The sequence below is a fragment of the Schistocerca americana genome, chromosome 8 (assembly GCF_021461395.2).
Source record: "Schistocerca americana isolate TAMUIC-IGC-003095 chromosome 8, iqSchAmer2.1, whole genome shotgun sequence".
Classification (NCBI taxonomy): Eukaryota; Metazoa; Arthropoda; class Insecta; order Orthoptera; family Acrididae; genus Schistocerca; species Schistocerca americana.
In genome coordinates, this window is record NC_060126.1 from 357,155,174 (window position 1) to 357,183,104 (window position 27,931).

Sequence of the window (27,931 nt, forward strand, 5' to 3'; positions counted from 1 at the left end):
CTTTTGGTATAGCATTTCACAGTTTTTCTTTAAAATGCTTATAATCATGTAAAATATTGTTTAACAATTTTAAGTTTATATGTATAGCATTTTTTATAACACCGACTACTTATTATTCCTAGTTTCATAATTTTAAATTGCAGGTTTGTACTGTAATTCCGAGTCTCTGTTCACAGACATGAGATAGAAAACCAATGGGTTATAAACGTAAAATCCAAATCCAAGTAGCGTACCAATTCAAACTAAACCATACAGAATAGTGACATTGTACACTGCACACTGGTCTGACTGATTGCTGTTTCATCCCTGACCATGGTCCCACTTAATGGAAAGTACAGAAATGACAGGTAGTTAAAACAATGTTCTTTTGACTCAGAACTTACTTCATGCAACATCTGAACTATTACTAATACTACTACTACTACTACTACTACTACTAGACTGAGTGGACCTCATTATAATGAAAAATCCATATTTTTCACTAGAAATCTACACCAAACCCTCTGTGGGTGTTCAACAACACAACAGATACAACACAAGGTGTGTGTATAATATAAAACAAACTCTATGAAGCATTTTTGTAACTTGTTTACTTCACAAAAATTGTGTACACTGATGCTACAATGGTGTAGGGAAAATTTCAAATGAGGATGTAGCACTATTCTTTATTAACCAACAAAATTTATGGAAAAAATTTCTAACTTTGCAATCTCTAAAAAATCACCCTGTTAAGGTGAATTGTTACTTGCTTGATATCAGAAAAAGAGAAGGACAAAATTTGGTTTTGAAAAAACTCAACTTTATACACATTTATGCCTTACAATAATTTCATGGCAAAATGTAGAGGGTATTGACTAGTGGGCCATATTTCACGTGCTAACATACGAAGAGAGGATAGAAAGCTGTGAGAAAGTCAAATACATATACAAAACAAATAAATGGTGCTGTCACCCAAGAACATAATCAATGGTTAATTTTAGAATACAGCTGGGCAGAAATCATTTTGGAATATCAAATTTTAAAGAAATATGTCATGCCGAAACTTATTTATAGAGAACAGAAGTGAACTCACCAATGGAAGGTCTAACTATGGCCACAGGAAGATTCCCACATTCTGTAAGTAACATACTTTCTGCAAGAGCCTTTGTAAAAGTGTATGTGTTTGGACGGTTGCCTATCAGTCTGAAAAATTGGAAAAAAAGCCATATTGTTAAAGATGTCACTGCATGTTCATATTAACTACACAACAGTTAAGAAAGTCTATCTGATGTACTGACAAAGACCACTTCTTTTACAAATTGTACCTTGTATCATTAAGAAATTTTTGCTCTTCTGTGCTATTAAGTGAATAGCCTGGTCTTTGCTATTGAGATGCTGGTGCTGAAAAAGATTCTAAACATAAGTAAAGATATCAATACAAATAAGGAAAATTGTGGGACTGTCATATCTCACAGCACTTTCCTCCTAGGTTTTCTTGCTTCCGTTTTATGATATGGAAAAAAAAAAATATTACACCACTGCCTCAGATACATCGGAGAGAAGTCAACGACTCTTCCGTATTTAGTATGCCTGCTTTTATGAAGAGTCTTATTCGATGTTTTCACATTTTTGTGGCCTCTGTAGAGTGATTAATGAAATTCAAGGACACTAGTTTTTCCCCTTCAATACTGAATGCCGCTTGGTGCCATGCTGCTGGTCTGCACCTGAGCTGCTACACTGCCATTTACCTATCCCTGTTTGCAGTGTATGTAATATGGTTGGTCTCTTTATACAGTATAAGATGAGGACTTTGATGTGGAATAATCAGCAGTATTACCAATAACAGTGATGCAGTCAGCCACTTCTTTGATGCTGCATTTCTGTGAAAATACTGCTAATTTCTTACACAGCATTCAGTTTGGGCTTTTCAATGCCTGTGATTTCTAATGTTTTGAATGAGCCCTTTTTAGGGTACTTTTTCTGTAATACCAGGTTGTGGAATAACAGAGCAGAAATAATTTATAGGAAAGAACTCCATCCTGGAAAGCACAGATTGTAAAAAAATTAAGATACCAGTACTTTTAGATCCTTTAACCAACAGTTAAAAAGCATCACAAACAGCAAATATACGAGCTCATATTACTGCAAGAAACTGAATAGGTATTTCCACAGATGTGTTATATATAAGAGACCATCATTTGGAAGTCACACAAACTGATCAGATACTTTATACCACATATACACAAAAACAAAGTTTCAGTTCTTCTTCTTCTTCTTCTTCTTCTTCTTCTTCTTCAGTCCAGAGACTGTTTTGCTGCCACTCTCCATGCTACTCTATCCTGTGAAAGCTGCTTCATCTCTGAGTAACTACTGCAACCTACATCCTTCTGAATCCGCTTGGTGTATTCATCTCTTGGTTTCACTCTACGATTTTTATCCTCCACCCTTCCCTCCAGTACTAAACTGATGATCCCTTGATAACTCAGAATATGTCCTAACAACCAATCTCTTCTTCTAGTCAAATTTTGTTATTAGTTCCTCTTCTCCCCAATCTATTCAGTACCTCCTCATTAGTTATGTGATCTATCCATCTAATGTTCAGCACTCTTCTGTAGCACCACATTTCAAAATTTCTATTCTCTTCTTGTCTAAACTATTTATTGTCCATGTTTCATTTACAGAAATGGCTACACTCAATACAAATACTTCTAGAAAAGACTTCTTTCCTGACACTTTTTTTTTAACTATGGGACTTAACTTCTAAGGTCATCAGTCCCCTAGAACTTAGAACTACTTAAACCTAACTAACCTAAGGACATCACACACATCCATGCCCGAGGCAGGATTCGAACCTGCGACTGTAGCAGTCACGCGGTTCCAGATTGTAGCGCCTTTAACCGCTTGGCCACACCGGCCAGCTCCTGACACTTAAATCTATACTCGACATAAAGAAATTTCTGTTCTTCAGAAATTTTTTCCTTGCCATAGCCATTCTACATTTTATATCGTCTCTGTTTTGACCATCATCAGTTATTTTTCTCCCCAAATAACAAAACTCCTCTACTACTGTAAGTGTCACAGTCCCTAATCTAATTCCCTCAGCTTCACCCGATTTAATTCAATCACATTCCATTATCCTCATTTTGCTTTTGTTGATGTTCACCTTATATCCTCCTCGCAAGACACTGTCCATTCCATTCAACTGCTCTTTCAGGTGCTTTGCTGTCTCTGACAGAATTACAATGTCATCAGCAAACCTCAAAGTTTTTATTTCTTCTCCATAGATTTTAATTCCTACTCCAAATTTTTCTTTTGTTTCCTTTACTGCTTGCTCAGTATACAGATTGAATAACATCTGGGATAGACTACATCCCTGTATCACTCCCTTTTCAACCACTGCTTCCCTTTCATGCCCCTCAACTCTTACAACTGCCATATGGTTTCCATACAAATTGTAAATAGCCTTTTGCTCCCTGCATTTTACCCCTGCCATCTTCAGAATTTTAAAGAGAATATTCCAGTCAAGATTGTCAAAAGCTTTCTCTATGTCTACAACGCTAGAAATGTAGGTTTGCCTTTCCTCATCCCATATTCTAAGATAAGTCGTACGGTCAGTATTGCCTCACGTGTTTCAACATTTCTACAGAATTCAAACTTATCTTCCCCAAGTTAAGCTCCTACCAGTTTTTCCATTTGTCTGTAAAGAATTTGTGTTAGTATTTTGCAACCGTGACTTATTAAGATGATAGTTCAGTAATACTCACACATGTCAGCACCTGATTTCTTTGGGACTGGAATTATTATATTCTTCTTGAAGTCTGAAGGTATTTTGCCTGTTCCTTGCTCACCACATGGTAGAGTTTTGTCATGGTTGGCTCTTCCAAGACTATCAGTAGTTCTAATGGAATGTTGTCGATTCGTGGGGCCTTATTTCGACTTGGATCTTTCAGAGCTCTGTAAAATTTTTCATGCAGTATCGTATTTCCCATTTCATCTTCATCTACGTCCTCTTCCATTTCCATAATATTGCTCTCAAGTACATCTCCCTTGCACAGAACCTCCACATACTCCTTCCACCTTTCTGCTTTCCCTTCTTTGCTTAGAACTGGGTTTCCATCTGTGCTCTTGATATTCATACAAGTGGTTCCCTTTTCTGCAAAGGTCTCTCTAATTTTCCTGTAGATAGTGTCTTTCTTACCCCTAGTGATACATGCCTCTACATCCTTACATTTGTCCTCTAGCCATCCCTGCTTAGCCATTTTCCTGTCGATCCCATTTTTGATACATTTGTATTCCTTTTGCCTGCTTCATTTACTGCATTTTTATATTTTCTCCGTTCATAATTAAACCCAGTATTTCTTCTGTTACCCAAGGATTTCTACTAGCCCTCATCTTTTTACCTACTTGATCCTCTGCTGCCTTCACTATTTCATCTACCAAAGCTACCCATTCTTCTTTTATTGTACTTCTTTCCCCTGTTCTTGTCAATCATTCCCTAATGCTCTCTCTGAAACTCTCTACCACCTCTGGTTCTTTCAGTTTATCAAGGTCCCATCTCCTTAAATTAGTACCTTTTTGCTGTTTATTTAGTTTTAATCTACAGTTCATAACCAATAAATTGTGGTCAGAGTCCACATCTGCTCCTGGAAATGTCTTACAGTTTAAAACCTGGTTCCTGAACCTCTGTCTTACCATTATATAATCTATCTGAAACCTCCCAATGTCTCCAGGCCTCTTCCATGTATAAAACCTTCTTTCATGATTCTTAAATCAAGTGTTCGCTATGATTAGGTTATGCTCTGTGCAAAATTCTAGCAGTCGGCTTCCCCTATCATACCCGGCCCGATTGCTGAGTGGTCAGTGTGACGGAGTGCCGTCCTATGGGCCGGGGTTGGATTCCCGGCTGGGTCAGGGATTTTCTCTGCTCAGGGACTGGGTGTTGTGTTGTCTTCATCATCATTTCATCCCCACCCGGCACACAGGCTGCCCTTTGTGGTGTTGAATGTAATAAGACCTGCACCAACGTGGCCGGACCTGCCCCGTAAGGGGCCTCCCAGCCAATGACGCCAAACACTCATTTCCATTCCCCTATCACTCCTTACCCCCCAGTTCATATTCATCTACTACTTTTCCTTCTCTTCCTTTTTATACACCAGTCCCCTGTGACTATCAAATTTTTGTCTCCCTTAACTATCTGAATAATTTCTTTTATCACATCATAAGTTTCTTCAATCTCTTCATCATCTGCAAAGCTTGTTGGCACATAAGCTTCTACCTGTGGTAGGTGTGGGCTTTGTGTCTATCATGGCTACAATAATGCATTCACTATGCTGAATACTATATTTCCGTAATATATCTAGAGATATAAAAGCACAGAACAACTTGATAACACCTTTTGAGGTACCTTTGTTATCAGTCAATGAGTCAAGATATATTTCATGAAACATTGGAATATACTCACCATAATGATGACCTGTTGAGTTGCAGACAGGCACATAGAAAAGATTCTTACACATTATAGCTTTAGGCCAAAGCCTAAAGCAGCTTTGACTGGTTGGAGCTACCGGTGGTAGCAGACGTTCATGTTTGTGTGAATGTGTGTGTGTTTTCTTTGCTGAAGAAGGCACTGGCCAAGCTATAATATGTGAAAGTCTTTTTTGTTGTGTGTGTGTGCAACTCAGTGGGTCATCTTTACAGAGAGTAGCTATCTATCCTTTTCCTAATATTGTTGATATTCCAACCTGGATTTTCCATTGTTAGATTAGAATGTACAGTAGCAATACTCATTTATAAATGTGGAGATATGCAAGTTACCTTTAATTATAATCCTATTCCTCTCCTTTCTGAACTCTCTCTCTCTCTCTCTCTCTCTCTCTCTCTCTCTCTCTCTCTCTCTCTTTTTGAGAAGCTAACTTACAACAGCTCACTTTGACTTCTGTTGAGAATTTTCTACAAAGAAAGCAATTTATGATCTAATGAACACTACACTGTGTTGTTTGCTGATAATACAAGTATAGTGATAAATACCCAACCACATCCGTACCAGGCACTGCCTGAAGAACATTTGAATAGCCATACAACTGGTTTGCAGTAAACTACTGAAATCTTGACATTACAAAAACCAACTACACAATTCCAGACAAATAGAAAACGGATTGCAGGTAGCAAAAAAAAAGACATCAATGGGCACACACTAAATGACAATGTGTGTAAAATTCCTTAATATCCTAATGTATAACAAACTGAGGCAATACCAGCACACTGATAAATTAGGCTGAAGTTTAGTTCAACCTGTTTTGTATTTACAAAAGGTTTCTAGTTGTGTAGACCTACAAATGGTTTTACTGCGATTCTTTCACTCAAAACTCCTATAGCACAATCTTCTGGGCCAATGCACCTGATGTCAAGAAAGTATTTATTCCACAGAACTAAGGAATTTCATAATGGACAATCTGCAGAAACTTGGCACACTTATGCCAATACCTTCACTTTCTAATTTCACATTTTGAAAATAATGTGGGTGAATTTATAACCAACTGTAAAATTCACAATCAACAGCTACGAAGAAAACAAAATTCCATACGGATTATGCATACCTGTATAGCGCCTAGAAAAAGACTCATATTTGGTACTGAATTTTGTAACATACTGCTGACAAACATCTGATAGGAGATTGAAAATTCCAGGTGTTGGGTGGAGGGAGGGGGTGTTGGGGGGAGGGGGAGGGGGGAGGAAAGAGAGTAGAAGAGTACCTTATTGTACGGAGACATAACTGTCTAGCCAGTGTGAACCTACAGGAGACCAAAGTCTTAGTACTGCCTATAGAAACACTTAGAGCATAAAATATAAATACTAACCTACACATCACTTACTTTTCTTCTATAACATGAGCTTCCCCCTCCAAATTTCTCTTGTTTTATTGCAAGCACTTATATTTGAGTTGATATGTAAAATAATTTTCTGTTCTCATATCCCATCCTTATTTACCTTACACTTCTGGAAATGTCACATAATTTTACATTATTGTGAAAGGTTTTCTTTAAGCCTGCAAAATGTCAGAACATATTTGGTTTCTTTTCTTGTGCATCTTCTTTTTGTTGTTATGTGTATGGTCAGAACTATTTCTAGCCTTTCTTTACATTTACTGAGGCAGTTGGTCTAAATAGCTTACTAGGATAAGAAGTGTGAGATAACAGGTATATCACATCATATCTTTAACTTTTGTCTGCTTGTATTAACTTGGGAAATATGAAGATAAAGCTTTTCTGAAAATTTCACAGCACGTCATGATTACGGCAGGGACTTATAAGAGTTGGAGGTGATCCTGTAGCTCACATATTGTATAATGGAAACAACACTGCTGCTAGTGTTTTTGGAATGTCATAAATAGCTTCAAAATAAGAAAGGATAATTTCATTAATGACTTCATAATAAACCACAATGCCAGTATAGAATGCCAACAGCATGTACTCTTACATCACCTCAACTGGTAGAAATGAAATAAAAAGCATAGTAGATACATCATTTCTGATATACATAGACCATTCAAGAAGTTGCGAGACTTATTTTATTTCTGGTGTCAGCAAAGTAACTATGGTGGCAGTTTGAAATAACAACTGCAAACAACAAATGGGCATTCAACGAATCAGTTGGAAAAGACAGAGTTAAGTTGCACAATAAGTTAAACATTGTCGTCTTACAAATTGCAACATCTCTAAATCGAGTGTTCAAGGCATCCAGAGTGATTTCAAGGACAGAAAAGTGTGTGCATTTTTTTTTTCTCTGATTCACTTGACTCCCAAATAAAAACAGTGACATGTGGACTCTTGCAATGACTTGATAAAAATTTGAAATGTGGACAATTCCTTTTTGGAAAAAAAGCATAAAGGGGAAATAGTCTTGGTGTTACAAATAAGGACCTACAACAAAATGGTAAGCTGCAGAAATTAATGCTTTGATGACATACCCAACATTCAAGCCAATGCGATGTGCAAATTGGACAACATCCAAAAGAATACTTTTCTGATGGTTTCATATGGTTGTAAGAATGATGTTTGTGTGGTTCTCAAGAAGAGTGTGGGGGGGGGGGGGGGGTGGACGATGATGGCTATGTAGAACAATTTTGAAGCTTTTTGAACTGATGGGATATATTTCCACTGCAATTAACAGTATATTAATGTCAGGAAGTTTTTCAGACACATTGGAAATAACCTAGGTAACTCCAGTTTTCAAGAAAGATTAGGGTTGGTCAGGGGGGGGGGGGGGGAGGGGAGGGGGAAGAAACCTGACAACAAGGTCATCAGTCCTTCCATCCAGGAATGGTGCATAGAAAGAGAAGAGACATCCACGAATGTTTTCTAATCTAGTCATGAGCTTCATAACAGTGACACAGAGAAGTAGAAATCATCATGGACATCTTTTGTGGTGTCAATTACAAAAGTAAGACGAAGGGGATAGGGGAGTCAGCAGGAGAGCATCCTCAGGGCTCTGCATCAGGGAATGTCCCATCTGCAGCTGCCCCACCACCCCTGATCCATTACAGCCAAGAGCATCCACTATTCAAAAGAGTATGATACCCAGAACAGAAAATTGGGTGTAGCAGAAAGGAGACTGACTGAATCTAAAAGTGATTAAAACAGAGTAAAAGAGGGTTGAAAGAGTGGCCTGGTCAAAGAGGTAGAGTCAGGGATTGTTCAAACCTAGTACACAGGGTATAAGGGGTCCGTAGGCCCTTACTATAAGTTTTGCGACAGCACAGGTCGACAGGACAAACAATCGATAGTGTGTGTAGGGTTGCGAGAGCGAGAGCGAGTGTTGAGAGAGATAGTAGAGTGGGACCCGGGCTGCGGGCCGGGCCGTGGGGCGGCCGGTGGCTGTAATGCAAGGCCGTACCGACAAAGGGGGTGGCCATCGCCGCGGTTTAACCCCTTTTGTGTTAGAAATATACGGGAAAGTGGAAAAGTATAATTAATAGAGTGATCAGTGATATTTTTGTGCCGATATTTGTAATTACGCGTCTACCGCGCCGGCATCATTGGATAGCAGTGTTGGATTATAGTGTTGGATTACAATGGTTGAAATTGCGTGTGACGATAATGATTAACAAAAGGGCCTGTGCTGAGATTAGCCGTTATTAATTCTGTACGACGAAGGCAGTGGCTGTCTCCTTACTTTGTGTTTCTGTGATGAAATACAGGTCGTTGATTAATGAAGCTGTGTTGTTGTTGTTCTTGCCGCCAGACATTTTATTATTACAGCATTCGAGAAGGACAAAATGGAATGTAACAACTCCGTAGCAGTCCAATCCGATTGCCAGCCCCATTAGGTACACGGTCACATTAGTTATTATCTATTTGGGCTGCTATCAGATCCCGATCGAGCGGGATAAGTCAGTAAGATTAAACCGGAGAGTTACAAGTTGGAGACGCCCCATCCCCAATTACACTGGCCCTGCTCCAGAGGTACACTGAAATCTTAAACCAGTTCCATGGAAAACTGTAAGCCAGTTCAACAATCCACGAATCATCCAATAATAATACATCTGCCAATATTAGAGGCAATGAATCTGGAAGTGCATACTTAGCACAGAGGACCAAAAGGAGGAGGAATCCCACCAAGATATAAGTAACTGTTTGTAAGACTCCACAACCACAATGTGGGTGTGGCGTGTTACACAAAAGGAAACCATCGGTTAACCTGGTAACATCGATGTGGAGACAACATAGGACTACGGATTCCCTCTGGTGGAAATGGAAGGAAGCATACCATGCTGCAGTAGTCTCCTTGATTGTGTGGTGATTATTACGTGGGGCAATAGCCTACCAGACGTCGTTCCATTTCCTAGAGAGAACTTTGATGCCATGGCTAATAATGAGATATAATTTTTTTCTTTTCTTTTACTACCTTGTACTCCATGGACATATTGCCGATGACGTAGAATATTTTTCATTTGGTTATACAGTGTAGAACATGAAGTGTGTGTTTATTTTATTTTTATTTATTTATATACTTGTTCCATAGATCTGTACATGTGAGCAAGTCACTCAGATGTGGAACGTGTCAATATACACAATAAAATATATAGAATAAAGACATTGTTATAGTATTAATATCAGTGCACAAAAGTCATACTTATTAGCTTAAAAACTAGTCAACATAAATGTGAAGATAGCAGTTTCATATTTAGGGCATTATTGCATTTATTTTAACCTTGAACAGTAATCAAAACTTCCCACTTTGGGTTTAAAAGTGACCCAAAAATGGAAATGAGAAGAACAGGAATTTTTACATTAGGGCATTATTACATTAGTTTAACAGTAAACAGTGTCAAAAAATTTAAAAACCTCTTTCCAATCTGGGTTTTACTTATTTCTCTGAAAGAATTCCTCTAGTGAATAAAGTGAGGTCTCAAGTAAATAATTTTTCAAGCTACGTTTAAATACTGATGTACTACTCCTTATACTTTTGATGCTGTTGGGTAGGGAACTGAAAATTTTCGTTCCAGCGTACTTTACCCCTTTCTGAATAAGTGTCAAGTTCTTTAACTCACAGTGGAAATCCTCTTTTCTTCTGGTGTTATGTTCATGATGTAGGCAATTCGTTTCATACAGAGTGGGGTTATTTATTATGAAGCACATCAGTGAAGATATGTACTGAGATGTTGCTGTCAGTATTTCAAGTCGTTTAAAAAGATTTTGACATGAGGTTTGTGGGGGTACACCACAAATGATTCTTATTGCTCTTTTTTGTGCTGTGAGGATTTTCTTTGCGGCAGGTGTATTGCCCCAGAAGATGATGCCATAACACATGACTGAATGAAAATAGCCAAAGTAAGCTGACTTTGAGATGGTAATGTCATTGAAGCGTGACAAAATTCGTAAAGCAAATGTTGCCGACGTCAGCCGTTTTAGTGTTTGTAGAACGTGATGTTCCCAGTTCAGCCTACTGTAAACATATACGCCTAGGAATTTTGATAAGTACACTTGCTTTATCATCTGATCATTCTGTGTGATAACTATTTCTTTTGGGTTTTTGTGGGTTGTCTGGAACTGGATAAAATTGGTTTTTTTCAGGTTTATTGAAAGGGAGTTAATACTAAACCAACCCATAACTTCTTTAAGGATATCATTGACCTCGGATCCTAAGTCAGTAGTTGACACATTATCCACCACAATGCTCGTATCACCAGCGAACATTGTAAATTTACACTGCTTATTGATGGATAAAGGCAGGTCATTAACATATATGAGGAACAGCAAGGGCCCAAGCACTGATCCCTGTGGCACTCCATGCTGCACAATTCCCCGCTCAGAGTCCACTATATATTGTGATACACTATCTGAAACATCTAGAATAATCTTCTGCTTCCTATTTTCGAGGTACGATTTTAACCAGTTCCCTACAGGTCCTGTAATTCCATAATGACAGGCCTTCTTGAAGAGTATCTGGTGATCTACACAGTCGAATGCCTTTGATAAGTCGCATAAGACACCAATTGGCAGCCTCTTGCTGTTTATAGACTCTAGAACATCATTTGTGAATGAGAAAATTGCGTTATCTATTGAAACTCCCTTTTGAAAACCAAACTGCTGACTGTTAATGATGTTCAGGTCACCAAGGTGTGCCACAATCCTGTTGTACATAGCTTTTTCTAGGACTTTTGAAAATGTTGTTAATAGAGAGATAGGGCGATAGTTTGACACATTTGTAGCATCCCCTGCTTTGTACAGGGGCCTGACAACAGAGTATTTCATTCTGTCTGGAAATACTCCTTGTTGCATGGATGTGTTGCAGATGTGAGACAAAACTTTGGCCACTTCACTACAGCAAGCCTTCAACAGCTTGCTTGAAATATCGTCGATACCAGCAGAATGTATGATTTTTTTGATTTCATTGGCAGTAATGGGAAGCAGACTTATTTGACTGAAAGGTTCTGGAAAATTATTTTTCATTATACAGGCAGCTTTATCTACAGAACCATGGCAACCTATCTGTGTTGGGACAGTTAAAAAATGTTGGTTAAAGATTTCAGCAATTTCCTCACTATTAGTTATCTCTGAGTTGTCAACAGTTAAAACAATATTTTTGTCTTTGGTGTAGTTTACAGTCCCTGTTTCTCTCTTTATCACATTCCAGATTGTTTTAATTTTATTTTCAGAATTAGTAATTTCAGATGCTATACTCATACTTTTAGAGTTTTTAATTACTTTGGCAAGAATTTTACAGTAGAGTTTATAATGTTTTAGCTGGGCAGGGTTGTTAGAAGTCTTTGATGCCCTTAGTGAGCCATGGTTTTTTTGCAGACCTAGCAGGATGGACTCTGTATGACTTTTTTGGAAATACACTTTCAAAGGTACCTGCTATCTCATTTGTGAATAAATTGTGTTTTGAATTAGCAGTTTCTGCTAGATAAACAGGTGTACAGTCAGTATGCTGAATACATGATCTGAACATTTGAATAGCTTCCTCACTTATTTTCCTTACTGTTTTCCATCTAAGTGAGGTGTCACTCCGAGGAATTCCCAAGCTGTTGAAAGTAACTCGTTGTCCGTCATGGTCAGACAGACCATTTATAACCATTTCAATATTAATATGGTTGACTTTACTCTGATCAACAAAAACGTTATCAATAAGAGTACTGGAGGAGGTTGTGGTTCTGGTGGGCGAGCTAACCACGGTAACAAGGTTGTACGTGCCCATGAGATTTTCAAACTCCACCTTGCAGGGAGAATTAACCAAGAAATCTATGTTAAAATCCCCAACAACTACCATGCCCCTATTTTTTCTACTTAAGTACAACAAAAGAGTATCTAATTGTTTAACAAACACTTTAAAATTACCAGATGGTGCCCTGTAAACTGCCACAACTGTTAATCTGGAGACAGTGTCTGGCACCTCTATAGCACATACTTCAAAATGTAGCTCAAAGCAGAATCTTTGTACATCTATTGCCGTGAACAAGACATTGTTTTTTACATATACAGCTACTCCTCCTTTGTCCATATAGTTCCTGCAATAAGACGTTGCCAAAACATAGTTGGGAATAGGGACCACTTCAATACCAGCAGTGATGTGGTGTTCTGTTAGACACAGAATGTGGGCACTGTTTATACCTTTTGTGTCTTCTATATTTGCTGTGAACTGATCCAGCTTGCAGTATAGGCCTGATGAAACACTGTTAACTTTTGTTTGTCTTTAATTGTATTGCTGTTTGAGTGAACTTTCGTTTGTGTATTAATTACTTGTTGCAGATTTTTGTTACTGGACCAAATCCTGCTAGAGTTGGCCCAGCTCACTAGTTTCCCTCGTTAGTTAGGGCTATGACTGGTCTGCTTTCATGGTCGTTATTGTTTAGGCCTATTATTTCATGAAAAGCTTTTCCAATGTCTGCTGCTAGTTTATTTTTGCCAAACTGATTTAGATGTAGTCCATGCTTTGTGAAGCAGTGTCTCTCATACCTGTCAGTATCCAGCAGTGTCACATTCGTAAACTTAGTGCAAAAGTGTTTCAGTTTACTATTCGTTAGGCGAATTTCTCTGTTCACACAAGACCAGTCTGCCAGGTCATATCTCGTGGGCACAGTTGTTAGTATTATGTTTGTATGCTGTAATAACTGCAGCAATACGAGAAGCTTTTTAATGAAAGTGCTGGCCTCGTTGCAATAAACATCGTTTGCTCCTGCAATTATCGCAACACAGTCTTTTTCCGTGAATTTAGCACATTCTGTGTGTATGTCTTCTACCACATTCACGAATTTTGCTCCTGGTTTAACAATTGCTGATATACACGAACCATCTTGAGCAGAGTTCGACATGCATGTCAAAATTTTGCGAGCATGACTGTCTCCAAATATTTTTACGTTATTTTTGCATTGTGTTTGTTTACGTAGGCGATTGGAACTTTTTCTTACGCAACCACGAGTATTTTGTGTACACGTGTTGCCGTCTACTACAATTTTAGGTGCACTGTTTTTGTTATTTGAATTATCACTGTTTATCAAGCACTGAACTTTGTCCACTGTTGAGGCTTCTTTATTCACTTGTGGGTTTCCTTTTTTGTATATAAATGTGGCGTCGTCGACGGTTACGTTTTCACGACGTACATAACACCGATCTACACACACTGTCGAAGCACATTGCTGTGCTATTTTCTGTACGAGTTCCTTATGTAAAGACTTGGATTTTGTTTCTGGGGATCTTTCAAATAGCTTTATTAAATGTATTGTGTGAAACAGAAAGCAATAGGCAGAAGTGTTTTAAGAACTGTGGAGCGAGAGAGGTATCGGCAGTTGTCGGGTCGAACAGTGTGGAACAGACCAGAGGGTTGGTGTGAAAGCATGGTGATATGGAAGCAAGTACTGACTACTGTGTGTAGCAATGGTGTGTGTTTAATGCAATATTAATACCTGACGTGTTTGTGCTGGACCGGTTAGGAATTTAACTTTATGATGGATATTCTAAAAGGACATTGTATTACGCAAACGCTGTTGGTATTTGCAGAATGATGCCTGTGGTGGTGACAAGGCACTCGTGAACAGACAGTATTGTCATCGTTTTAGAACTGAACTGCATTACATAAACTGAATTTAATATTGCTCGTTTTCTTGACTACGATATATGATGTGTGCTAAAACACTAACTGCCAATGTGGAAACTGAACTGTGTTGCTACGTAAGTGACTGTATTCGCAGGAATAGTATTATTGTGAACCATGAATATTAATAGTAGATGGACTGTCTAGCTTCACAATTGGTGAAGTATAATTTAAACACATCATGTGGACCGTGCCCAACTGTCGTGTGTGAAAGTTGCAGTTGCATTAATACGACCTTCAGGTGCTGCATAAGCAGTTACTTTCTTCTGGCCTACGACAAATGGATGCTACGCCACTTATTACCACTGACAGCCCAAACAAGATGTAAGGAAAGAGGACAGTTTAATGCCAAGGACACGACTGGATAAACTTCATTCATATCAGCAACTTCAAACTGCTTCTACCGCCATCACCACTTTACCCAGGCACAGAACAGCTAACACCTAAAAACATTCCACTCTTCGAGAAACACAATTGTAACCAATTTTATTCCTTTATGCTTCGTAATAGACTATCTCTCAATATTTCTCTCTATAAATAAAAGTAGTGTATTGTAAAGACTGTTCACCTTCCTTCAGTGATTGCTGACCCCACCCTAACAGTAGTTATTGCCATCATTTATTTGTTTCTGTTCTTCATAGTATTTGCATTAGTCGTTGCATGCGTTGTATGCGTCTTTTGGAAGGGCCTGCTTTGATGTGTATCTGCAGTAATTTAGACAGGAGAATTTGTGTGTTGCACTGCAAAACGTGGCTAAACATGTGATTTGAAGCATCTGCCATTGACATTATTTACACCAACCAATTACAAAGAACTAGCTTATTCACCATTGATTCAACTTAGCATATTGGAGGGAATTTTGAATCTGACAGTTGTTAAAGTACACAATCTTTGTTTACATGCCACTTAATGTCATATTCCCATTAATTCATGTTTAGGTGCAAATTTATCTGGGTTAGTTACTTTTAAGCAAAATTACAGTACACTGTATCATTATTTATCAAATTAGCTTCAGATTGTTTTACTGTTTTCCGCTATCAAAGGATTTTATTATCAGGAGTTTAACAGGATTCGGAAACTCCTCATATAGAGGTGTGCTTTTGACATTTCCGGAAGTAAAACAGGTTCGTGGGGTTTACACAATATTAATTTTCTTCCTGCAGTTTTTCTTTAAACATTTTCTGATTACAAATTCATGGTCACAGTAACTCTCCAGGAACTGTTTTCTTCACAGAACACATCTCATCTGCACCTTCAAATCCACACCTGGTGTCAGCAAAGCAAACAGGCAAACAGAGAGCAAGTAGGTGCTCCTCTAGCCAAACGATTGGCCAGTTCCTCCCCAGGATACCCACATGACTTGAGACCCAGAGAAAGACAACTGAGCAGGCAGTATAATGAAGGCCAGTGAGAAGATCATGAATAGCAGAGACCGAAAGGTGGCAAGAATAGCAACGGTCAATAGACGGGAGATTGCCCACTGAGTCAGCACATATTAAAAAATGGTCAGGGGAAGTCTGTTTACTAAAATGTAGACGCTGTTAATAGCTGTCAGCTCTGCTGTAAGTACAATGCCATAGTTTTATGGCCTTTGATGTAAAAGATGGGACCATACTGGAACTCTAAGAAATGGACCTAACAGATACCTAGAGGTCATGGCAATGACCAAGACTTTACGACCTGGAAGAGATCGGCCCTAATCTGTGGCCTAGGAACCATTCAAGGATGAGTGTCTGAGAAAACATGGTGAGCACAATTCAGGAAGGGGAGATGGAGATCTTGGCAGAGGGAAGGGAGGCACATTCCAACTGCTAGTTTCACCGGAGGTATCAGGAAAACACCCCTCATGTGTAGAGAGAATAGGAAACACTGTATGATCAGAGAATTGTTGAATTTTGATTGTATACATGACCAAGAGCTTGTACTGTTGAATCTGAAGGGGCAGGATCCCCACTTCAACAAGAACACTGTCTACAGGACTAGTCTGAACGGCTCCAATGGCCAGATGCACTCTTGATGGGGGACTGGGCCTAACAGTTTTCAAGTTGAAGGTGCCACCAAGTCATAAACCTGGGAATTATAGTCCAGTCAGGTTGAAACCAGGACCTGGTAAGTACAGATAAGAGTAGCATGATCTGCACCTCAAGCTGGGTGAGCAAAGATATGGAGAGCAGCTTCTGCATGAAGATAGCCTTCAGGAAATGAATGTGGGCACCATTTAACCAAAAAGGAGGCCAGAGAAATGGGACTATGCTACAATATTCAGGTGCTGCATACCTAACTAGAGTTCCTGGTCAAGATGGACCATGGTACGATGGCAGAAATGCATGGCATGTGTTTTTGTAGGAGAGAACTGGAAACTGTGTGGAAGAGTGCATGCGGAAGCCTGCCGAATGGTACCTTAGGTCTACCATTCAGCACAGACCCGAGAGTGGGGGCTGTACCAAATGCAAAACTCATCAACATGCAACCCAGTGGTGACCAGCAGCCCAATAGAGGTCACTAACCCATAATGGCGATGAGGAAGACAGAGGCCTGTGGGACGACTTTCTCTTGGACTCATGGGGAGACTGAAGTGCTGAGTAACTCTGAACAACCAGTGGGATAAAAACTGATGAATAAAAATTTGTAGCGGACCTAAAAAGCCGTAGTCATGGAGAGTGAGTAAAAAGTGATGGCTCCAAGCAGTGTTATACAGCTTGTACAGTCGAAAAATATTGTGACAAGGTATTGGCATTTATAAAAAACATGTCAGATTGTCGTTTCCAATCTAAGCAGATAGTTGGCTGTGGATGTCCCTCCCGGAAACCACAATGACAGGGGGATAAAAGGTCCTAAGATTCAAGAAACCAGCATAATCTGTGGACAGCCAACCTTTCAAGCAGTGCATAGGGTACGTTGGTTGGGCTAATCAACTGGCTGCTGTGGAGACATGTCAGGTTCTTGCCTGCTTAAGAATTCAATAACTGTGCTTTCTCTCCACTGCAAGGGGAAGGCACCTTTAAGCCAGTGGTGGATGAAGACCCTGAGGACATGTTGCCTTTGGTGAACATTCAGGTGCTGCATCATACGACTGAACTGAATCAGGGCCTGGGGATGTATCATCGGCAGAGGCAAGAATCTGAAGTGAAAGGTTTGTTATAGGATTCAGCTTGGTGGGGAGTGAAACATAAGGAGATGGCTTCAACTTGTTACTTTTGTAGTAGAAAGGTAGCTGGATAGGAAGAGGATACTATTACCGTTACAAAGTGCGTCACAAGGTGTTCCACAAGAACCAATAAATCAGTACAAAGACCAATATGTGGGACAAGACCCAGAACAACTTTGAATGTTGGTGGCCTGTAAGACCATGGAGCTTGATCTACACCCAAGAGTAAGAGGCACACATCCACAGAGAGGAGATGTAGTGCTCCCAGCATTAGTTCTTACTGCATTAGATTGAAAAGTTACCCCTAATGTGCAGTCTCTTTAAAGTGATAAGGTTGGTTTAGGAAGGATGTCATTTGAATCAATGTGGGGCTCAGCGGTTATCCTAGAACAGCTATTGCATTGTCTTTGGTCTACCATGGCATTCGTCAACTGTGAGGGAGAGAATTAGAAAGGGGAGTAGCAGTTCCAGTGGTGTGGATCATCATGTCTGAAATGCCTTGCACAACCTCATGAAGATAATCCAACATAGAGATGGCAAATGTGACAACAAAGATATAAAAGGCCAGTTGGCTTGGTGAAGTGCCCAATGTTGTATTTGGTCAGTCTGGCAGTAGTAAGGAAATGACAGAACAACCAGAAAGTGATCACTGTCCCAATGTCACTGTGTAATGACCACTGTAGAGAAGCTACAAGATTACGGGAAGAGATCATCAATTAGAAGGCCCCTACCATATGAAGCAGCACTCACCCACATGGAGTGGTGTGTGCTGAAGTCCCCAAACAGGAAAAAAGGGGGAAAAGTTGTTAGATTAATGTGGTCAACTCACTGTAAGTATATGGTCTGCCTGAAGGTAGGTGAACATTGCAAATTATAATTGCTGAGCTTGTTTGCACCCACACCCCTATTGCCTCCAATGAGATACGAATGAGAATCCATTCACCGACGACATCTGTACGAACCAGAGTACAGATCCCTCCAGATGACTTCTCGGGACCAGCAGACTTGTGACAGAACACTCGATAACTGTGGAGCATTAGAAAAAATGGCCACCAATGGAGTGCATTTACTGTAGAGCAATACAAATCACAGAAGAGGAGACAATAAGGTGTTGTGGTTCTGGCAGGTGACAGCAGTGCCATTACAGTTCCTCTGAATGGCCATGTGGCTAGTGTCCAAGCTAGGCATGAAGTCGCCAGGAGGGCTGGACACGGTGCAGGATCAATGCTTGTCACCAGTGAGGATGGAACCACAACCACAAACATCTGCTCAGAATCCAACTGCATGGAGGGAGGGGGATATGGCACCTCCAGGAGCAATGGAGGAGCCTTTTCCCAGTTCTTCTTCTTCTTCTTCTCCTTCTCTTCCTTCATACCCTTTGGTGGGTACAGTTTGTTTAAGGGGCTATTCATACTGAGCGCAAGGACAGATGAAGAGTGGACTGCCCTGGGATTGTTTGATGTCAGGCCTTTGACTGGTGGTTGCCTCCTGAGAGGGAGCCCTGCCAAAGGTAGATGCCAAAGAAGAATACTTCTACGGTCGTGTGCGGGAATTGTTTCCCGGAGAAGCTGCTGTGGGAATCATGGGTGTGGAGATTGGTGGGAGATGGGAGATATGGTTTGAGGAAGACCAAGATGGGGGTGGGGGGAGGGGTCAGAGTCATGATGATAGTGTAATTAATTGTCAAATCCAACAGGATGTAGGTGTTAATATTTCTTCTGTGCCTCAGTATATGATTGAAAATCAATAGATTTCTGTTACTGGAGCATCTGATCTTTTTTGAAAACTGGTGAACATGGATGGTGATGTTCTGCACAGTTGCCACATAAATGTGGATGTTCACAAGGACATCTTCATGGCATGATTGTTGACAGCTGCCATATTTTGGACCCGCAGTGCATGGGATAACGTATGCCTGAGGCCCAAACATCTGAAGAACTTCATAGGTGGTGGGATGCATAGTTTTGCAACATACCTGTACACCATGATCTTAACCTTCTCTGAGAGGACACTCCCTCCAAAGGTTAAGATAAAGGTATCTGTATCCATACAATTATCCTTGGGCTCTTTTTGTACACAGCTGGTAAAATGTATGCCTCACCTCTGGAGATTAGACCACAGTTTCTGATCTGTTTGGAGTGCAAGATCTTTGAGGAAGATGAGTCCTTGGATCATGTTCAAAGTTTTGTGTGGGGTGATGGTCACAAGTGTGTCACCTAGATGATCACTTCCCTGCTGAGCTGTAGACTGGGCAGCAGAGGAAGATTTAATTAATAATAACCCATTTTGCATTTTCCTCAGTCTCCACTTCCTCAAGTTTGTCTTCAATGTTTTTGACAAAAAATAATGGTTTCATTGCAGTAAAAGTATCCCCTTCAGTCATGGTACAGACCAAGTATTGGGCGACATATTTTGCTCTTAGACATATGGCTTGTCCCTCTTCCCAAAGAGTGGCTGGAGGGAGGGGGGGGGGGGGGGGGGGACATCATGGGGCCATATTTCTCTGCAATATAATAATCTTGCTCAACTGAAGAAACTGCTCGGACCTTGTGGCTGTCAGCGGGAGAGAGTTTAATTTGCTTCATGTGTAAACCTTCCACTATGGCACCACCCAGTCCAAATGAGGGCTCTTTCCACAGGTACTACCCAGCCACATTTGGCCAGTAAATTGTTGTCTGGAACCCCTTCCAGCTCATGCACTAACAGTGCGATTCCCATGTGGTCAGGAGGGCTTCCACCACACAGGTACTTAAACAAATGGCACCTGCAGTATTCTGTACATTCAGCAGTCATAACAAAAATATTTTAAATAAAGTGACTTTTCAGCTGAGCTACTATTCTCTCTTAACTAAATGGTTTTAAGATTGATATCTGCATATTATTAATAGAAAATAGTGCCAAAGTCTTACTTTGGTGTTAGGGCATCAATGAGATCATCATCCATCCATTCCATGCATTGGATTATCTTGTCAGGATCGTAGGGTGGAGGATATATCACTTCATTCACTTCCTCTCTATCACAATTGCAATACGCTGTTGACACATGGATTAGTGCCTGAAAAAAGGAAAATTTATTATATTAAGAGGTTACTTAAACATTTGAAATTCAACGTAATTTCAAGAACTAGTCAAAACAGTACATATAAATGTAACATAACAAATACCCACTATAACAAGAGAAGAAGTTTTATTTCCCATAAAATGGATCAGTTCCCTAACTGTTACAGATAATCATGGCAAACACACTTATTTCTGACTGAAGTAATTGTTGGTTACAACTTGGTCTTTTCTTTTGTTTTAAGGTTATTACAAAATACAAGAATCAAACTGAGAAATAGACTAAACTCAAAAATTTAATATTATGCCTTGCAATTTATTTTTATAAATTTAATGACTTCAGCTACAAAAACATCTACCATCCATAGTTTACAAGCATCTGTACAGTGTGTTTACTGGAGAGGGGGAAGATTGAATGTGTGAAAAGCTTCAATTATCTGCGTAGCACCGTATCACACGATGGAAGTTCCAAACTAGAAGTCTTAAATACAATAACAAAAGGATCTAGCTTCTTCCATCAAGTACGAAATCTAATCTGGGACAAGGAAGTCCCCCAAAGAGCCAAACAGACCATGTATAAAACTTATCTCCTGCGAATCATGATGTATAGTCTAGAGGCCTGCGTCATAAATTAGAAGAGAATCAAATACAAGCATGTGAAATGAAATTCCTTAGGTCAGCACTACAAAAAACTAGGAGAGAGAGAGTCAGGAATGATTATGTAAGGAGAGACCTGCAGGTGCCATCAACTATAGAGGAGAGAATGAGTGCATTGAGATTGAAGTGGTTCAGTCATGTGAAGCGAATGCACCTGACTCAAACTTCACGCTAGTATTTGGAGATGGAGGTACCAGGAAGATGACCAATTGGGTGGCCTAGAAAGAGATGGACAGGCCAGGTTAAGGAAGATCTCAAAAGGAGAGGAGTAACATGGGACGTAGTGGACAGGGAAAAGCTATACCAGGGCACAAACCAATGGAGACATATTGTTCACAAAGTTCCTACCCGGCTCGCCAGAAGGAAATGATGATGATGATGATGATGATGATGATGTACAGTGTGTTTACCATGGTGCACCAGAATCATTTTGTCCCTCTGCGAATTGTGTGTGGGAAGGAAGACTGCTGGTAATCTCTGTATATGCCCTAAATTCTTTAATTCTGTCCTCACAGTCATTACATGAATTACATCTACATCTACCACATGACCGCTCTGAAATTTACAATTAAATGCCTAGCAGGGGGTTTATTGAACTAGATTCAAGCTAATTTTGTACCATTTCACTCTCAATCAGCTAGAAGAAAAAAAACTTAAATCTTTATGTGTGATACAGATCCCACACCACATACCAATACCCCAGGAGAGGGCAGACAAGCATAGTGTAAGCAGCTTCTTTAATACACCTGTTACATTTTCTAAGTGTTCTGCCAATAAATTGCAGTCTTTGGTTTACTTTCCCTACAATGTTACCTATATGATCGTTCCAATTTAAGTTATTCATAACTGTAATACCTAAGTATTTAATTGGATTTAAAGCCTTTAGATTTGTGTGGTTTATCCTGTACCTGAAATTTAGTGGATTCCTTTTGCTACTCATATGTATGGTTTTGCACTTTTCATTATTTAGAGTCAATTGCCACTTTCTGAATCATAAAATATCTTATCTAAATCATTTTGCAATTGGTTATACTCATATGATGAGTCCACAAGATGGTAAATGACAGTATCATTTGCAAACAAACTAAGAGAGCACCTCAGATTATCTCTTAAATTGTTTTTGTATATCAGGAACAGGAGAGGGTCTGTAACACTTCCTTGGGCAACGCCAGATATTACTTCTGTTTCACTCAAAGACTTTCCATCAGCTATTTTGTACTGTGACTTTTCTGACAGGAAATCACAAATCCAGTTTCACAACTGAGACAGTACTCCAGAGGCACACAGTTTGATTAGAAGTTGCTTGTCAGGAATTGTGTCAAAAGCCTTCTGGAAATCTAAAAGTTATTCTGAAGTCAGTAAAAGTTACTCATGTTGCAACTGTTCTCAATTTCAATCCTGGAATATTTACTTCATCTTCTTTTGTGAAGGAATTTTGGAAAACTGTGTTTAGTAACTCTGTTTTATTGAGGCTGTCATCAATAACATCACCATTGTTATTGTGCAGTGAAGGCATTGACTGCATCATGACACTGGTGTACTTTACATACGACCAGAATCTCTTTGGGCCTTTTGTCAGATTTCGAATGAGTGTTTCCTTGTGGAAATTATTAAGAGCATCTTGCATTTAACTTCATGATAAATTAGACTGGTACAGTGTTTTAACACTCTTTTCCTGGAATGTCACGTCACAAGGTACGAGCGCCCCTCTGATTGTTACAAATCTTTGACCACATCTTGCCTATGCTGCATTCTGGCAGTCAAATCAACAGAAGGTGCTGATTATTTGCTTAAGTCCGTTTTCATTCATTTGGGTTGTTTCCTTTTTTATTTTATCATTTTTATATTCTGTGATCTACGTAAACTTGCTTTTATGTATATAATTATATTTTTAAGCAAAATTCACCACAAGAACGCATCAGGATTATTGTCACTTAACTACACTGAAACACCAAAGAAACTGGTATAGACATAAGTATTCAAATATGGAGATATGTAAACAGGCAGAATGCAGTGCTATTGTTGGCAATGCCTATATAAGACAACAAGCGTCTGGCACAGTTGTTAGATCGGTTACTGCTGCTACAATGGCAGGTTATCAACATTGAAGCGAGTTTGAACATGGTGTTATAGTTGGTGCACGATCAACGGGTTACAGCATCTCCAAGGTAGCGATGAAGTGGGAATTTTCCCATGTGACCATTTCACAAGAGTATCGTGAATATCAGGTATCTGGTAAAACATCAAATCTCTGACATCGTTGCGGCTGGAAAAAGATCATGCAAGAATGGGACCAACGACGGCTGAAGAGAATTGTTCAACATGACAGAAGTGCAACCCTTCTGCAAATTGCTCCAGATTTCAGTGCTGGGCCATCAACAAGAATCAGCATGCGAACCATTCAACGAAACATCATGGATATGGGTGGTCGGAGTGCAATGGCCACTTGTGTACCCTTGATGACTGCACAACACAAAGCTTTATGCCTCACCTTGGCCCGTCATTGGACTGTTGATGATTGGAAACATTTTGCCTGGTGAGACGAGTCTCATTTCAAACTGTATCAAGTGGATGGACATGTTTGGGTATGGAGACACCTTCATGAATCCATGGAACCTGCATGTCAGCAGGGGACTCTCAAAGCTGGTGGAGGTTCTGTAATGGTGTGGGACATGTGCAGTTGGATTGATGTGGGACCCCTGATATATCTAGATATGACCCCGACAGGTGACAAGTACGTAAGCATCACCTGCATCCATTCATGTTCATTGTGCATTCCGACGGACTTGGGCAATTCCAGCAGGACAATGCGACACCTCAGAATTGCTACAGAGTGGCTCCAGGAACACTTCCCAGACATGAATATTATTGAGCATATCTGGGGTGCCTTGCAATGTGCTGTTCAGAACAGACCTCCACCCATCCACACTCTTATGGGTTTATGGACAGCCCTGCAGCATTCATGTGTCAATTCCCTCCAGCACTACTTCAGACATTAGTCAAGTCCAAGCCACATAATGTTGCGGCACTTCTGCATGCTCACAGGGGCTCTACACGATGTTAGGCAGGTGTACCAGTTCCTTTGGCTTTTCATTGTTTTTTCTTTTTAGCAATTTATTGTATTTTATTAATTTTGTTGACTTATACACCTGGTAAGCCACTACAGACTTTAACAAGTGTATTTTTCTTTTTATTCTATATCATACAACATTTTATACATGTGTAATGATGTTAAGCTAATTGTGCATTTATCTTCTAACAGTGCCACTATGTCTCCATTACATTAGGACATGTTTTCAAAACAGGTAGGTGCATAATTTTCACATGTATGTCAGTAATACTTTTCTTTATGGCCTATTTTATTACCTTAAGCTTTACCACTCATTGTATTTGTGTGTTTCCCATGTCTGCTGCAGATCTGAATATGGTCACTGCTGACCAAAACCGATAGTTCGAGTACCCGACAAGTTTATGATAATAGATGGAAATAAATAAATTTTCTTCACTTTTTGGATCGCTGTTCTACTTGCAACCATGCCACAGCTTCTGTACTCTGAAGTATTTGGCCAGTGCTGCTCCTGAGGAGCAGGATAATAAGGAGTACCTATGAGGAGCATCTAATGACAATGTTTGATGTACCTTTTACACTTATTGTTACCCAAATTATTTTGGATTCAGAACCTGTAAAAAGCTCACTAGACATTATTGTGTAATTTACAATTATAAAACATGCCACCACCACCACCACCACCACCACATACAAACTTCCTTGTTTCATAATTAACAAAATCACACATACACTTAATATCACAATGTATTGATTTAGTAACTTTCTTTTTCTCCAAGAAAATACATGGATATGTAGTACAAGTAAAAGTTTAATGTCCAGAAAATGAAAAATCTTTTAGAGCTATGTGGACAAAGAAGACATAAAGGCTATAACAAACTCCATTTCATAACAGTATATGACAATTAAAATATTGGTTACTCATAATAAAATTTAACACTGCCAAACTGGAGCTGAAGTAATGGCTTTATTAGCAATGGATTGTGTGTGCTCCTCAATTATATGTACCAATTATATCAATTAAAAAAAACACACACACACACACACACACACACACACACACACACACACACACACACACACTTCACTGTGAATGATAATTTTTACCTCAAGGCCCAGCATACGATGACACAGCTCGACAAGGCGCTTTGTGCCTAGCATGTTAATAGTAACAGAGAGCTTCAGGGCTTCATCAAACTTCACTGTAGCGGCTGAATGGAAGACAACAGAAACAGTGCGGATCAGCAGGTTCTGGTCAGACTGGCTAATTCCTAGTTCAGGTTCTGTAACATCCCCTTGAATTGGCACAATTTTGTTCAGCTCTTGCGGACGCTCTTTCCTCAGGCGATCGAATAGCTGAAATTATTAACAGATATCATTAGCTACAAATGTAAATATCATTCTCTCTCTCTCTCTCTCTCTCTCTCTCTCTCTCTCTCTCTCTCTCTAAAAATGACAATTTTTTAAAATATAAACAGTTTGTATAATTCCTGCACATTCAGGTACGAATTCTGGTGGGAGACAACTTCTGTCATTTACATTTCAACTACAAGTCCTGGCAGCATCATTCTACCTCCAAAATTATGAGATGTTTAAGACATTTGTTAGTCATATAAGGTTAGATATTTGTATGAAATTTACACACTGCCATTTTATAGTCTAAAGTGAAATACACTATGAAAGTAGTAAAAGTTTTACACAGAATGCCACGATTAACAGTTTCAGCTGCAGTTTTATGCACACTGAATGTGTAAGTTACATTCAACTTAGCGGAGACCTAGAGTTTGCAGAATGCTACAAACTGACACATTTCATCACTTTTGCTGATGGAAGGATGCTAATGCATCTCAGATGCGCAGAATCAACCAACTGTTTTTCCATGTGAAACTTTGATGATCTGGAAGTGTCAGCATTTGGTACCACAGAATTAGATGGTCAGAAAGATGAGGGGGAACTGGAAGAATCTTCAACATTAGACATAAAGACCAAACACAATGAACAATGGCCAATAACTCCACAATTGGTTTACAATTTAAAGCGCTTGAGTCACACTGGGATAAATATTTACAATAATTTAGACAATCACCATGAGGTTAAAAAGAGAAACCTAATGAATCAGTATCTTTATATGTTCTGCTTTCTGCTGTGTTAATTGTAGCTGTCGTTAAACATGATGACAACATTGAACTGTTGAAATGTGACAAGGAATGCAATAATAATAGTAACTCATAGTGTCTTACTTTTTACAACAAAATACTCTACAGCACGGAAACAGCTGGGAGCACAAAAACCCATGTAAAGATAATAAATCTATCACTTCCCTCTAAATATCAATGATATTTTGGGTTGAGTTTCACTCTGCATTCCAAAGTCATCCACACTTGCTTATTTGTTGCAGATACAGATTGTGAAGTGGATGCTTACCATCTTCCTACGACATCGAACACGTGTAGCACTTTCAGTCACATTTCCTACTGGTTATGGGCTTTAATGTTTGTTACAACAAATATTCAATTGAGTCAGTTGTCAAGACCTTAGGTGGCATGCCATTTACATCAATTACAAAAGTTTTGTCATTAGATTAAACCACTGTCTTTGGTTCATCCACATTGCAGTGGTTTTTGGATATCATCATGGCATTTGAAAACTTACTCGAACAATTGGAGTTTCAGAGAAACAAGAAGAATTGAACATGCAGTTCTCTTTCTAGTAGTGTGCATAATAACTCGCCTCACAGATATTGCACTAAATTTGGCACTTTAGTGACAGAGCTCATTGTATTGGCAAGGGATTCAATGGGAAATTCATTGTTTGACTGTAGACTGCTTTGGCCATTGTTAAGCTGAGGTCCTCCCTAAATGCTATTCCCAAATCCACTAAACCAACAGGTTATGTCCTAACCCAGTTTTCACATGGATGACTTTCAAGATGTAGTGTAGATGCCTGTGTAGTTGTTACATCAGTCTGTCTGATGCAAGATGATTGGCAGTTGTACATACCAGGTATTCAACTTCAATGCTGCCTTGGGTGGAACATCCTTTGAATAAATATAACTAGTTGCTTTTATGTGGGTAAGTAATTTGGGTAGCACAAGAAATGATTGTTTTCTGTCATGAAATATATATCTTATTTGACAGTGGACTCATATAGGAACAAATGTACCAGCTTTATGTTGGCAGGGAATGCGCAGATGAACAAAATTCTTGCAACCATCTTACATATTCGGCCAGAAAAAAGGTTTTTTAACCAATTACATTACTCACTTTTACAATTGTGAAGTGATGGGGTGCCACGCTGGCAGAAGCCCGCTATTATGAATGGACGTATGCGCAACACTGAACGGTTGTAACATAGCTTTTTATTTGACTGTTGTACTTTAAAGCATTATAGTAATACATCTGCTGAATTGATAATGCATGCCTTCAGCTCAT

General features: G+C 39.4%; 1 protein-coding gene across 3 annotated transcripts in view; it reads right to left on the bottom strand.

Moving 5' to 3' along the window:
* LOC124544634 (putative fatty acyl-CoA reductase CG5065) overlaps window positions 1–27,931 on the bottom strand; it is a 498,437-nt gene that overhangs the window by 18,833 nt on the left and 451,673 nt on the right. For all 3 annotated transcript variants that reach the window (XM_047123243.1, XM_047123241.1, XM_047123242.1), the window contains 3 exons: window positions 25,608–25,856; window positions 20,629–20,774; window positions 1,073–1,182 (listed from right to left, as the gene is read on the bottom strand). In XM_047123243.1, coding sequence (XP_046979199.1) covers window positions 1,073–1,182; window positions 20,629–20,774; window positions 25,608–25,856 — 505 coding nt within the window. The remainder of the gene's footprint in view (window positions 1–1,072; window positions 1,183–20,628; window positions 20,775–25,607; window positions 25,857–27,931) is intronic.